General features: G+C 37.7%; 2 protein-coding genes and 1 pseudogene across 2 annotated transcripts; 1 reads left to right on the top strand and 2 right to left on the bottom strand.

Moving 5' to 3' along the window:
* Positions 1–1,110: 1,110 nt before the first annotated feature.
* LOC120141031 (auxin-responsive protein SAUR36-like) lies at positions 1,111–1,980 on the bottom strand. The gene has a single exon (XM_039155975.1). The coding sequence runs from the start codon at positions 1,697–1,699 to the stop codon at positions 1,205–1,207; it is 495 nt and encodes a 164-aa protein (XP_039011906.1). The 5' UTR covers positions 1,700–1,980; the 3' UTR covers positions 1,111–1,204.
* Positions 1,981–3,355: 1,375 nt separating this feature from the next.
* On the top strand, positions 3,356–11,720 carry LOC120141028 (annotated as a pseudogene).
* Positions 11,721–13,885: 2,165 nt separating this feature from the next.
* Positions 13,886–14,218, bottom strand: LOC120141116 (putative flavin-containing monooxygenase FMO GS-OX-like 11). Its single transcript, XM_039156054.1, has one exon. It carries the CDS (start codon positions 14,216–14,218, stop codon positions 13,886–13,888), a length of 333 nt encoding a protein of 110 aa, XP_039011985.1.
* Positions 14,219–14,315: the final 97 nt, after the last annotated feature.

The raw sequence follows: 14,315 nt of genomic DNA, 5'->3' as shown, positions 1-14,315 counted from the left end.
AATTCTCGACTTCCACAGCAGGGGTTCAATCTGGGAAAAGAGAAGGCAAAGTTATTATCTCTGCAAATGAGGGAGAACGGAGTGAAATGAAATGAAGAAAGAGCTTTACGCGAAGATTTTCTGCATATAGAGAGGAGAACAATGAGAAGGGCTAGACCTGCTAATATTGCTACTATTTTTCCGATATCATCTGCGTGGGGTGAATCTACACAGAAAAAAGAAGCAAAAGTATATCAAAATTGACATGACAAAGGGATTATCATGGGTGAAACTATATCCTTTTCCCTCTGTACTAGTCTCCTTTTAATATTTGTATAGTTTCAAGTAAAGTGCTGTAGGTAGGGAACTTCCGAATGAAGACTGAGTGGAATCTTTCCACTATTTAGGGTTCGGCCATGGTTATACCAATATTCCCTATACTGCTTTATTCGTCGGCCAATAATGCTGCTTTTAAGCCAAATCATATGGCTCTTATTCCAATCAAAAGTGGGAGATGATGGCTTCTCAAACTGCCGAATTGACCTTATAATGGAATACAAAACTTTTCTCAAATAGCAGCCTTCGAGTTGTAAAGAGCACCGTTATCGTATGGAGAGACTTAGTGTATCTAATTAACGGCACATTGTTTGTACAGTGTAGACACATGTTATAAAGGCGTTGTTTAAATGAGAATGTTTTTGAGATAAATTAGATATACAATTAGTGTTTAATGACCTATTTAATGTTTTAGTGATAAATTTATTACTTTTAAAACTTTAACTGAAAAATTGAAAATTTACTCAAATATAAATGACTATTTGTATAGTTTATCTTTTTTTAATTATATAAATTCGGTATGCTACATCAACAATCCATTAACGTTCTAACAACCATTAATATTCAGTGATCATATCTTAATTAAATAAAAATAAGAGTAATCGACTCTTAATTAAATAAAGACGAAAGTAATCACGTATTATATTTTTTGAATTCAATAAGAAAAATTATATAAAACTCTGAGAGTTATTAATCTTGTAGTTTATCCATAATGATATTTTATAACTAAAAATTATTTATAAAAATTTATTTGAAAAAAAAGGTATACAAATCCTACAAAATAAAAGATTCCGTAAACATCGTTATCAAATCATTAACCAGAATTAATTATCGTCATTATCAAATATTCTAAATATCAACCACCTTTATCACCACCGGCAGCTGCCTCTCAATGGTGGCGCTTCCACGACATTTTCCACCCTCCGGTTCCGGCTGCGATCCGGGTCTGGACCCTCTCGAACTCCGAGAATCTGCATGGAATCGTGATTCCTCCTTGGTGGCTAAATCCATACTCCTCTTCGGTTCCTCGCAAGAGCTCGCCGAACAAAGGGTGGTTAAAGTAAATAACCGGCACCAAAACTCTATGAAAGTCGCCGCCTTTTTTACCAACGTAGACGGTCAAGTGTCCTTTCGGGACTTCCTCTTTGATGGGGTCTTGACCAACGGAGACGTAACCCGACCCGGGTTTCACTGAGCAAAGAGATTTGGCTCCTTCTGTCAAGCGGCGACCCCAAGTAATAAGCTTGGAGAAAGGGTTTGAGTTGCAAAACGATCCGGATTGAATCAAGGGACTATATCCACGTGGATACCGAGATTTCCCGATGAACCATCTGGAGATTCGGACCAGCTTTTTCCCGATCTTAAAGCCTCTTATCTTCCCCATGGATAGCGTAAAACAAAAAGAGGGACTTGTCCTTTCTATGTATGTATTTTTTTCTCCTACGAGCTAACAAGAATAAAGCAAAAAGGGTTTGGTTACAGAAAAAAAAGAGATTTATGAAAAGGGCCAAGGATCGGCGATGGACATGGTAAGGCGGGAGAGAGTAAGGCAAACTTCGGAAAGAGACGTTGGTATATTAGACATTCTTATTCCACTCTACAGCAGAGTTTTTCATTACAGACGAAATTTATATGAAAACACTAACCTTCTTCTTATTCTTTTTAGCAGCTCTCAAGAATGAATTAAACACGGAATCTTAGGAAAGATGTGGGTGGATTGGAATGGGGAGAGATGGCCTTGTTTATAAATAGAAAGCGAATCACTGAAAACTCGGTATGTAAAAACAGAAAAAAGAAGGGGGTTTGGGAATATAGTCAATGGGAGGACGAAACAGGGTTTGAATTGGGCGTCAGGGTCAAAGCTCACGCGTAATAAATTAAGCGTAAACTACATTAATGGTTACTTATTTTTGAGAATATTTTCATTTTAGTCGCTTAAGTTTTAAAAATTATATTATCATCGTTACAATTGTCGATTTATCACAAGATCATCATTCCATTACTTCAAATGATGATGTGACATGTATTTAAAAATAATTAATATCAAATTTAACCACTAAATGATAACTAGGACATCAATGTTGTCCTTAAACTATTATTATCTCTTCATCTAGAAAATTAATTCTAGTATTGTCATTTCTCTCTCAAACTTAAAACTTTGTCGCCCATGAAACTGTCGTCCCATCACCACCATCATATTCATACACACCTAACCAAACCTCCACTCAATCCTGAAACCAAAACATGCATGGAGATGTTGAGTTTCTTGGAACACCATCAGAGAAGAGCCCTCTACTAGAATTTTTCATGTACATTACCAAAACATTTAATTTGGAGTGGTTCAAATGATATTTTAAAGACAATAATAATTGAAGGACGAAAATGATCTTTTTTTTTTGGTACACTTGAACAAAGCAGTAAGCTAGTGTCTCAACTGGCGCTCCTCGTTCTTATCCGCTCCCAACAACGCCTGAATTTCAGGTGGAGGCAACTTTAGAATAGAGGAATCATCTCCTTGTAGAAGTGCGAGATTCGCAAGTTTATCGGCGCATTTGTTTCCTTCACGCCAGATGTGCCGAACTTCAACCACCCATCCTTCCTTAAGGATGTCTAAACAATCATTTACCAGATCAGTTTCAAAGGCGTCAACCATTTTGTCTCCATTAAAGAGGTCCACAATCCATTTTTCATCCATCTCTAGGATTAGGTTCCTAAGCCCTAGACTTTTCGCTAACAAGAGACCCTGTCGAGCCCCACAAATTTCAGCGAGCGAACTATTAACCCTCCCTAATCTCAGCATGAATCCCGCTTTCCAGTCCCCATTGCTATCTCGGATCAGACCACCTGCAGCCACCAGAGGAAGAAAATGATCTTTTAGTTATAGTTCAGGGGTAAAATTAGATATGATAAAGCCAAGCAGATAATATATATATATATATTATATGAACTACCCGCCCTCAAGCACTCACCAGCATTTTCATATCTCCAATTGAATGAAGGTTACTTAGTAACTGTAATAACTCATCGCTGGAATTGAAGAGCAAGGAATCCGAAGTTGAACTACTGAGATCCAAATGATGGATCCGAACCTGAATCTACAAGAATCGGGTTGGGAGGAATTGAGGAAAGAAGCTCGAAAGATCGAAGGCGATCTCGATGTCAAACTATCTTCTTATGCTAAGCTCGGTGCTAGGTTCAACCCAGGAGGTTTGCTCATTTTCCTCCTTTTTTATTTTTATTTTATGGAATGTGTGTTGTTTCCCCCCTGTAGATTATTGAAATTAGGAACAAATCTGTTGAAGAACTGAACATATTCTGAAGATATGTTTAATGATAATTTTTTTTCTATTTTAGGAATCCAAAGCCTTAGGAATCTGGTTTTCTTTCATTTTTTTTTCTTTGTGATAATATTTACTTACATTTAGGTTATGTAGATACTGGGTCGCCACCGGCCGGGTCAAGCAAATCATGGAAGTCTTTGGAAATTGAAATTCAATCATTGGTTGAGAAACTGCTGGACATAAATGATGCTATGAGTAGATGTGCTGCATCTTCTGCACCGACTACTTCGGTAACCCAGAAACTTGCAAGGCACAGAGACATACTACATGAGTTTACTCAGGTTTAATCCGCTGACTCTGTTTTCTACACTTGTTTTCTTAAGTCAGATTTTCATGTTTAGTTATAAGGTATTAAGACCCCTAAGGGAATATGAGCATTTCATGACATCTTGTCCTACATTGCATCTAATAAGTAAATTGTGAGTGTATTATAACAGTCATGTTTCTTCTAGGACTTATCTGCATTTTTACTAGAATGTTTATTGGACAAAGGTTTAAATTTTGAATTTATCATCTTACTAAAATATTTCACCATGAAGCTGCTTTTCTTCTATAGAGACAAGCTTTGGCATGCTTATATCATGTTTTAAAGGACTTATCTGCATTTTTACTCGAATGTTTATTGGACAAAGGTTTAAATTTTGAATTTATCATCTTACTAAAATATTTCACCATGAAGCTGCTTTTCTTCTGCAGAGACAAGCTCTGGCATGCTTATTTCATGTTTTTCTGGTTGGTTTTGACAGTCCTTACTAGGGTATATGTACCTTCATTTGGAGTAGAATATAAATCTCCCATTCTATTTTATAAATTTTTTATTTCAAGTTACCAGTGTAAGAGTTCATGGTCCTTGATTGTTAATAGCCTTTCAATTACTTCAATTGGAGAAGAAATTCAGTATAAGCAATGAATAGCTTTTGGTGCAAATACTTAAAAGAGAATTTTCTTTTGTTTATAGCAAAACAGCTTCATGGTGAAGTATTCTAGTAAGATGATCAATTCAAACTTTAAACCCGTGGCCAATAAACATGCTAGTAACAAATGCAGGTAAGTCCATGAATATATTATTCTTTTTATTTTTGCTTTTTGTTTGTATTATACAGTACTGAGGTCAAGCTTTCATTGGCCGTGAAAGAAGAAAATATAACCAAACTCTCGAAAGTTTTTTGGTCCATTTTTTTCTTTGAAAGCTTCACTCTAATAATTTGATACTTTTCTAGGAGCTATGGAACTCAAACTCAGATATAATATATTTTCTTTGTTATCGCTCTGTTTTCTGTATATGTACAGTGCTTACAGAAAAAAATTCTCCATGGACAAAGGGGAGTCCCTTTAATTTACATAAGAACTTGCTATATGGATGACATTTGTTTTTAGTATTACCTGATCTCTTCTTTTCACTGAACCATGAAAGAATTGGAAGAAGAGTAGAGCAGTCCTGATATTATTTGTCACATATTGAACTAAGCACCAAATGCTTTCTTAGGAAAAGAAAAAGGGAAAAAGTATTCTTCCCTCACGCATTTACGTGTCGTATTGCCAAAACCTAGGGTTTCTTAAATTTCTTTATTTGCAACTCTGTTTCATTGCACTAAAGTTAATGTACCCATTTTCCTTGGAATTACCCAGTTAAAATATTGCTGTTACCTTGTATGTATCAAACCAAGCCCCCAAAATGCATTCATTCACTCTCAATTTCTGAAGAGTAACGTCTTCCTCACTTGTATATTTACGCTGCTACATGACCAAACCCTATGGTTTCTTTAGTTACTTCATTTACCACTTTGGTTCCTTGCATTATCGATTAATGTATCCATGTTCCATGAAATAGCGCTGTTACTTCTTTGGGCATTTGTTATTTGGATAAGTTGATTAGTAATATATACGTTTGAAGTAATGGTATAATTCTTCGTTTTAAGGAATTCAGAAGAATCAAGCAATGAGGGAACATGCAGAGCTTCTGAGTTCTGTGAGGGAAGATATCAGTGAGTCTAAGGTAGTAATATTCTTAAATTTGTTGCTCTAATTAGTAATTTCCCATGCTATTGTTTCCTGAAGTTCACTACATCTGCCTTAATGTAGGCATCTGGGAGCATGTCACCGAAAATGCAATTACTCAGAGAGCGAGCTACCATCCATGGGAGCATAGCTCATGTAAGATTTAATTATTTTAATATGTGCATATCTTGGTGCATTCTTTTCTTTAAGAATCTTAATCTTTTGTGTCTTGTCACTAATTTGCAATTACTTAACGGCTTGGAGAGGAAATATATGTGTTACACACATACACATAACAAACTAAAGGAATAAATATTTTGGTCAGTAGGTAAAACCTTAAACTGTTGGTTTGGTATGTAGAACCCCAAAAATCTCAATGCCAAAATTACTAGTCTCAACTCTGAAGTATGATGATCAAAAATATAAAAACTCTCTCGTCTCTTTTGTTTCTAGTCTTTGATTCCAAATCTCAAATGCTACCCGAAGCACGGAATTACATAAATATAGAATCAAGCCCATAGAAATAAAAGTAACCCCAAATAACTAATCCTATTTCCTAAAGTTTTGCCTATAATTGTGAATGTTGATTCTTGTTAGTGCTGTTACCTGCTATGATTAGCGGCATAACCATGGGTTCTGCATTATCTGTATTTTAGCTCAAGTGAACATAGTATGTGACTAAGTTCTAATTATTCACCCAAAAAGGAAACTTTAGTAGTTGGGCTGGGAGCGGGGATGGTGAACTCAATTGATGTCCAAAACTGATTGTTGAAAGATATGCTAACAAGAATTTTATGTGACCTCTATTTCTGATGCATACAAAAAACATGTGCATGCTTGCACAGACACAAGTATCTGTTTATGTTCACATATATATTTTCTTCTAGCTCTGCCTACAGGTAATTCAGGAATCTTTAAAATGCTTTACTCTGGGTTTTTTGCTTGATAAGATTGGTGTGGCATATAGAAAAGTGCTCTACGCTTCCATTTGGTGTCACGATATTTTTGTTCGCTAGCTTTATAGCACCATGTAACAAGAAAAATTGTAATTTTGTTCTAGCGTCCATTTCTGTTAGGTATGGCTCATAAATATACCAGTAAAGAGGACAGGAGATGGAGCGGAGTGAGCGAAGCGAACGCAGCGAACATCAACTGTCCTTACAAAGAAAGTCTCGTTGTGGGGTTACGAATTATGTGGGTTGGGGGGTGCGGGGGCGCAACCCCCGCGGTACGGTACATGGTTAATTTTGTAATTATGTACCAGGGTTTTCTATTATAAATAGAGATGTAACCTAGACCTAAAATATCATTGAATAAAAACTTCTAGCGCCGCCTAGGCACCGAGGACGTAAGCACATTGCCGAACCTCGTAAAATTCTCGTGTTCTTTTGTTTTCTTTACCCGTTTTCGTCAACAATTGGTATCAGATGTCAGGAGCAAAATTCGAAGTCGCGAAATTCGATGGTCAGGGTAACTTCGGATTATGGCAAACGAGGGTGAAGGATCTATTGGCGCAGCAAGGGATCTTGAAGGCTTTGCGACCTACAAAGCCGGCGTCGATGGATGAGGAAGATTGGGAAGAATTGCAGCAGCGAGCGGCAGGAACCATACGATTATGCTTGGCGGACGAGGTCATGTATCACGTCATGCATCTATCGTCTCCAGACGAAATTTGGAGGAAGTTGGAAAGTCAGTTTATGTCCAAATCCTTAACGACAAAACTGTATCTGAAGCAGCGGCTGTATGGGCTGAAGATGCAGGACGATCACGATTTGGCGCAACACATGGTGACTACTCTTACATATGGGAAAGAGACTATCAACGTTGAGGAGATTACTGCAGCCTTGTTGGCTCACAACCAGCGGAAGCAGAATGCAGGGGAAAGCTCTCAAGCCGATAGCTTATATGTCAAGGGTAATCGAGATCGTGGACGGAAGCCAGAGAAGGCAGGGTCCGGGAAGCGGAATTCCAAATCCAAATCCAGGGATAAGAAGACGATTCACTGTTACAAGTGCAAGGAGGCGGGACATATGAAGCGAGACTGTCCGAAGTTGAAAAAGCAGACCGATGAGAAGCGTGATGGCTCATCCAAGTCTGTGAACGTGGTCGAGGATGATACTTCTGATTGCAGTGAGGGTGATATGCTTTCTATTTCAACGACACAATTGACGGATGCTTGGATTCTTGATTCTGGATGTTCTTATCACATCACGCCAAATAGGGAATGGTTTTCGACATACAGGCCGGTTAATTCTGGTTCGGTTTATTTGGGTGATGATCGATGTTGCAATATTGTTGGTATTGGTGATGTCAGAATTAAGATGCACGATGGCTCCGTTCGGACGTTGAGTGGTGTTCGACATATCCCAGACTTGAAGAAGAATTTGATTTCCTTGGGCACTTTGCACAAGAATGGTTTTATCCCTAAGGCTGACGAGGATAGGGAAACCATTCGGATTGTTAAAGGAGCATTGACTGTGATGAAAGGCAAGATGACTGCAGGGAATATCTACAGATTGTTAGGGAGTACCGTTGCAGGTGGAGTTCACTCTGTTGAGTCCTGTGATGATACGACAAAATTGTGGCATATGCGCCTTGCTCATCTTAGTGAACGTGGTATGGCAGAATTACACAAGAGAAACTTGTTGCATGGTGTCAAAAGCTGTAAGCTCGATTTTTGCAAGTATTGTGTTCTTGGTAAACAGACTAAAGTCCGTTTCAAGACTGCGAAGCACACAACTCAAGGGATTCTTGATTATGTGCATTCTGATGTATGGGGGCCTTCCACGACATCGTCTTTGGGTGTATCTAGGTACTATGTTACTTTTATTGATGATTTTTCACGGAAAGTTTGGGTGTATTTTTTTGAAACAGAAATCTGAAGTTTTTGAGAAGTTCAAGTTGTGGAAAGCTGAGGTAGAAAACCAAACAGGACGAAAAATCAAGTGTTTGCGGTCTGATAATGGTACGGAGTACACAGATTCACGGTTCCTACAATTCTGTAAGGAGCATGGGATTCAGAGGCATTTTACAGTGCGCAAGACACCACAACAGAATGGTGTTGCGGAACGAATGAACAGGTCGTTGAATGAAAGAGCCAGATGTTTGCGGTTGAATGCGGGGCTTCCCAAACACTTCTGGGCTGAGGCTGTTAACATGGCGTGTTACCTTATCAACAGATCGCCAAGGGCATCGCTGGCTGGGAAAGTTGCAGAAGAGGTATGGACTGGTCATGATGTTAGTTTTGATAACTTACGGATTTTTGGTTGTCCTGCTTATGTGCATGTACCTGCTGATGAGAGATCCAAACTTGATGCAAAATCGAAGGAGTGCATTTTTCTGGGTTACAAGAAAGGTGTCAAAGGATTCAAGTTCTGGGATCCAGTTGCGAAGAAAGTTGTGATTAGTAGAGATGTCGTTTTTGATGAACAGTCTATGTTGCAGCAGAAGCAAGACACGACAGTGGTAGATTTCGAGCAGTTTCCAGTTGAGAAACCAGAAACTTCTCAACCGACTTCTGGTGGTTCCACTACGGATGATTTGCAGGATTATAGTCTCGCCAGAGACAGGGTGAGACGGACGAATATAAAGCCTCCGAACAGATTGGGTTTTGAAGACTTGGTATCTTTTGCACTTACTGTTAGCAGTGATGATCCAGTTACTTTTCATGATGCCGTTACTAGTCAGGAAAACGACAAGTGGATGGCAGCCATGGTTGAGGAGATGGAGTCTTTGAATCACAATCGCACATGGGAGTTAGTTCCCCTTCCTGAGGGTAAGAAGCCGATTGGTTGCAAATGGGTGTATAAGAAGAAACCAGCAGTAACAGAAAAAGAGGGGGAGAAGTTCAAGGCTCGTTTGGTAGCGAAGGGTTTTTCACAGCAGAAAGGAGTTGATTATGATGAAATCTTTTCTCCTGTGGTCAGGCACACTTCAATCCGAGCAGTACTTGCATTGGTGGCTAGTTGGGATTTGCATTTAGAGCATATGGATGTTAAAACTGCTTTTTTGCATGGTGATTTAGAGGAGCAGATCTACATGCGGCAACCTGAAGGTTTCACTCAACCTGGAAACGAGCATTTAGTTTGCAGATTGAAGAAATCTTTGTACGGGTTAAAACAGTCTCCGAGACAGTGGTATAAACGGTTTGACTCCTATATGATCAAGATTGGCTACAACCGATGTGAGTATGATTGTTGTGTCTATGTTAAGAGCCTTGATGATGGTTCTTTTATTTTTCTATTACTGTATGTTGATAATATGTTGATTGCTGCGAAGAACATGGATGATGTTATCGGTTTGAAAACTTTATTGAGTCAGGAATTTGATATGAAAGATTTAGGTGCTGCAAAGAAAATTCTTGGAATGGAAATTTGCAGGGACAGAGACTCAAGGAAACTGCGGCTATCTCAACGGGGTTATGTTGAGAAAATGCTAGAAAGGTTTGCGATGAGCAGCGCGAAACCAGTTAGCACTCCATTGGCGAATCACTTTAAGCTCTCATCAGAACAGTGCCCTAAGACAGATAAGGAAGCTGAAAATATGGCAAAGGTTCCGTATTCTAATGCTGTTGGCTGCTTGATGTATGCCATGGTATGTACTCGTCCTGATTTAGCTCATGCTGTTAGTCAAGTTTGTAAGTACATGTCTAAACCTGGTAAGCAACATTGGGATGCAGTCAAGTGGATCTTTCGGTACTTAAAGGGTACTGTGGGACATGGAATTGTTTTTGGGAGTCAGCGGGATAATCCTTTGGTTGTAGGATATGTGGATTCAGATTATGCAGGTGACTTGGATAATAGAAGATCTACGACAGGGTATGTGTTTACTCTTGGTGGAGGGCCTATTTGCTGGAAGTCTACTGTTCAATCTGTCGTGGCACTATCTACAACTGAAGCTGAATACATGGCAGCGGCTGAAGCTGCAAAAGAAGCTTTATGGCTTACTGGTTTAGTGAAGGAGTTGGGTGTTCAACAAGGTGGAGTTCAGTTGCTTTGTGATAATCAAAGTGCTATTCACTTGGCTAAGAATCAGGTGTATCGTGCTAGAACTAAACATATTGATGTAAGGTTCCACAAGATCAGAGATTTGGTTGCATTTGGAGAGGTTTTGTTTCAGAAGGTACATACTGATGAAAATGCCGCTGATATGTTCACTAAGCCAGTTACGACAGACAAGTTCAAGCATTGCTTGGACTTGTTGAATGTTTCGAGTTGTTAAAGAATCAAGGTAACCCAACCCACATTGAATTTTCAAGAGGCAGGATATTCGCCAAGGTGGAGATTTGTTAGGTATGGCTCATAAATATACCAGTAAAGAGGACAGGAGATGGAGCGGAGTGAGCGAAGCGAACGCAGCGAACATCAACTGTCCTTACAAAGAAAGTCTCGTTGTGGGGTTACGAATTATGTGGGTTGAGGGGTGCGGGGGCGCAACCCCCGCGGTACGGTACAGGGTTAATTTTGTAATTATGTACCAGGGTTTTCTATTATAAATAGAGATGTAACCTAGACCTAAAATATCATTGAATAAAAACTTCTAGCGCCGCCTAGGCACCGAGGACGTAAGCACATTGCCGAACCTCGTAAAATTCTCGTGTTCTTTTGTTTTCTTTACCCGTTTTCGTCAACAATTTCCTTACCAGTATCTTTGTTTCTTATAGATAAATGATGTCATTAATCAAGCTCAAATGACAAGGGCTGTGTTGGGCTCTCAAAGAGCTTTGTTTGGAGATGTTCAAGGGAAAGTAAAAGTTCTAAGTGACAAGTTCCCTGTTATTCGTGGCTTGCTTGGTACTATATTGTGCATCTTTATTGCAGAGATTTTATACATATGTAGAATTATTTTCTATACTAATTAAAAGTCCCCTATTTTCTAGGTTCCATGAGGAGGCGTTCAAGAGATACTCATATTCTGTCAGCAGTCATTGCTGCTTGTACATTGTTCCGTATTATCCATTGGCTCTCGAAGTAACTAGAGATACGAGTTGTTAAAACACGAATGTCGAAAGTGGTTGTGTTTCACTAAGAGTACTTTGCTTTGTAATTTGTTAGAACAGGTCATATTCCCTATGAAGGTTGAGTGGTACCTTCCTTTGGTAACCACTACACAGAGTCACAATTTTCTTTCATCTGAAAATCATTTGCAGTTGATGTAGTCAATGGACGGTTCATTGTCACGCTTCATGGTTGAGTCAATTTCAAATATGATCACATAGGGCCTGATATGAAACTTATCTATCACCTTAGCTTACAAGTTTTTTGTCTTTCATAAACGTGCATGATTTCATACGATCTAGTGTCATTCACTTATTTCACATGTTGTTGGTAACTTTACTTTGCCTGCCTGGATTGCCTCTAAAAGCCTTAATTTCACTGCTGTCCTTTGTGCAGCTGCTTCCAGGATCTTGTTCAAAGCTTTATTCAATTTTCCTTCCTTTTTCATGTTTTATATCCCAACTCACATTTGCCAAAGAAATTGGGGGGAGGCGGGAATCCTTGCATTTTCACTGTCGTTTCTCATATTCAATTTTAACATTTTTGCATGATTCGAGTATGGGAAACGTCGAAACCGGACTTCACTCTCGGCCTATAACTCAACTATTATTTTTCTGATATAAAAGTTTCATGGGGTTATCGTAAGAATATATTTTCAACATTGTTTTAATCAAAAGTGTACTCAAATAATATATTTTTAATTTAAAATGACACATTTTTAACAAAGTTATGATTGTGTGGAAGTGTCTTCTGAAATACGCGTTTTGGAGGAAGCGTTTTTGCCTACGTGACAAGTCATTCGAGTGGTTTTTCCAACGCTGGCATCATCGGGACCAAAATAAAAAAATAAAAAGTTTATATTTTGACTAAAATTATAACTGATAATTAAGTTAAATTTTATTATGAAGATTACTTGATAACCTAAGTTTATTTAGTTAAGAATTTTATATTCCAAGTTTTTTATATAAATATTAAAATCTAGGATATATGATATCATGTATTTTATCTTTTGTGATCTCTATATTTTTAGTGAATTATTATTATTTTCATATGTGGAGGTATGTAAAGTTAAATCACGTTAAATTTCATCTGTTGCACACGTCTTATTTTGATATTGATCTTACTTTATTATTTTTCTGCTTCCAAATTTCTACAAGTGATTTCATGATATATGGTTCGAGTTATGGAATTTTAAAAGAAATTGTTATTGTATATTATTATTTACGATATTGAAGATATATAAGAGGGTTTTTCCCTACAATGTTTTCTAATTGCAATGAAGTAATTCTCTTCCTTCAACAGAAATTATATGTGACTTATTGATATTATTGAAGATTTGATGACAATGCTTCAAAATATATGTGACTTATGCATCGATTAAAATTGTTGAAGACTTGAAGATAATTTTTTAATAAAACTTATAATTGATAATTAAGTTGATTTTTTTTATAATTTTACTGATTGAAGATTACTTGTTAATTAAGTTTATTTAGTTAATAGTTCTTATTAAGTTTATTTAGTTAATAGTTCTTATTCCATAAGAAGTTGATGACTATGTAGCTGACTATATACGTAGAAAATACGCATTGACCATTACAATTATGAGATAGAATTATTTGAGAGAGATGTAATCATTTTGGAATCTCTCTAACTTTTGAGGTTTATATTACAGAGATAAATTTTGTAAGGATATTGATATTTTAGGTTTTGGTATAGATCGATATTGGATATTAGGATAAAATATATTTGTAACTTTTGTGATATCTACGTTTATAGTTGATTATAATTCTTCTAGTCCGCGATAAGGTTGTACCACATTAAATCTTGTATCCCATGCCTATCTTATTTTATGTTGATTTTTCTTTATTATTTTTCTCTAGTCTACTGTTTGATTAACTCATTTGATAAATAGTTTTCAATTTTTTTTCTTTGTTTGAGTATGAATTTAGCATAATACCTTGCTACCACGAGAAACTTGAAGATATAATCATTAAATCTCAATGGGGTGAGTTTGAAACATTTCAAATATTTTTTAGGCTAAAATCTTTTCACTGTAATAAAACGAGTTTTTAGCGGCGTTTTTACCATTGCAGATAACCACAGCCTCAAATACCTCTTCTTTCAATTCCCATGTCGACTCAGTCTCCCGAATCCTCGACTCAACAACCCACTCGTGACTTATCTCATTAACAAGCTCCACCCGAGCCACTTCATGTCCGAATCGAATAAACTCCATCAACCCAAAATCCATGGCAAAATCCTCAAGAAACCTGAGACCTCTTCGTGACCCGGAAACGTCCTCGGATCCCCACCTTCTTGCTTAACAAATGGATAGTCCAAGAAGCTCATTGTCTGCCCAGGAATACTCACTCGAAGGGATCTGTACAGGCTAATATGAACTATTTCACGATTCGGGTCAAGACCCAGTGGGTCATAGAGCCAAATACCACCAACTTTGTTGACCTTTTCGAAGACAGTGACACGGTGACCTTCTCTTTGAAGCTCCCTGGCCGTTACAAGCCCGGCAGCACCAGCTCCGATCACCGCTACCTTATAAGATTCTCCCATTTTCACCACTACTATAACGATCCAAGCCTTACAAATTTGACAAAACTAACTTATACCACCTTTTTATGGAGAGCGGCATTTACATAACGCATTTATA

This window comes from Hibiscus syriacus, unplaced genomic scaffold (assembly GCF_006381635.1).
Source record: "Hibiscus syriacus cultivar Baekdansim isolate YM2019G1 unplaced genomic scaffold, ASM638163v2 tig00110793_pilon, whole genome shotgun sequence".
In the NCBI taxonomy this organism is placed as follows: domain Eukaryota; kingdom Viridiplantae; phylum Streptophyta; class Magnoliopsida; order Malvales; family Malvaceae; genus Hibiscus; species Hibiscus syriacus.
This window is presented reverse-complemented; position numbering and strand designations above follow the sequence as displayed.

What these genes read in the sequence shown, in the direction of transcription:
- LOC120141116 (XM_039156054.1), bottom strand. Translation starts at nt 14,218, where the DNA reads ATGGGAGAATCTTATAAGGTAGCGGTGATCGGAGCTGGTGCTGCCGGG.
- LOC120141031 (XM_039155975.1), bottom strand. Translation starts at nt 1,699, where the DNA reads ATGGGGAAGATAAGAGGCTTTAAGATCGGGAAAAAGCTGGTCCGAATC.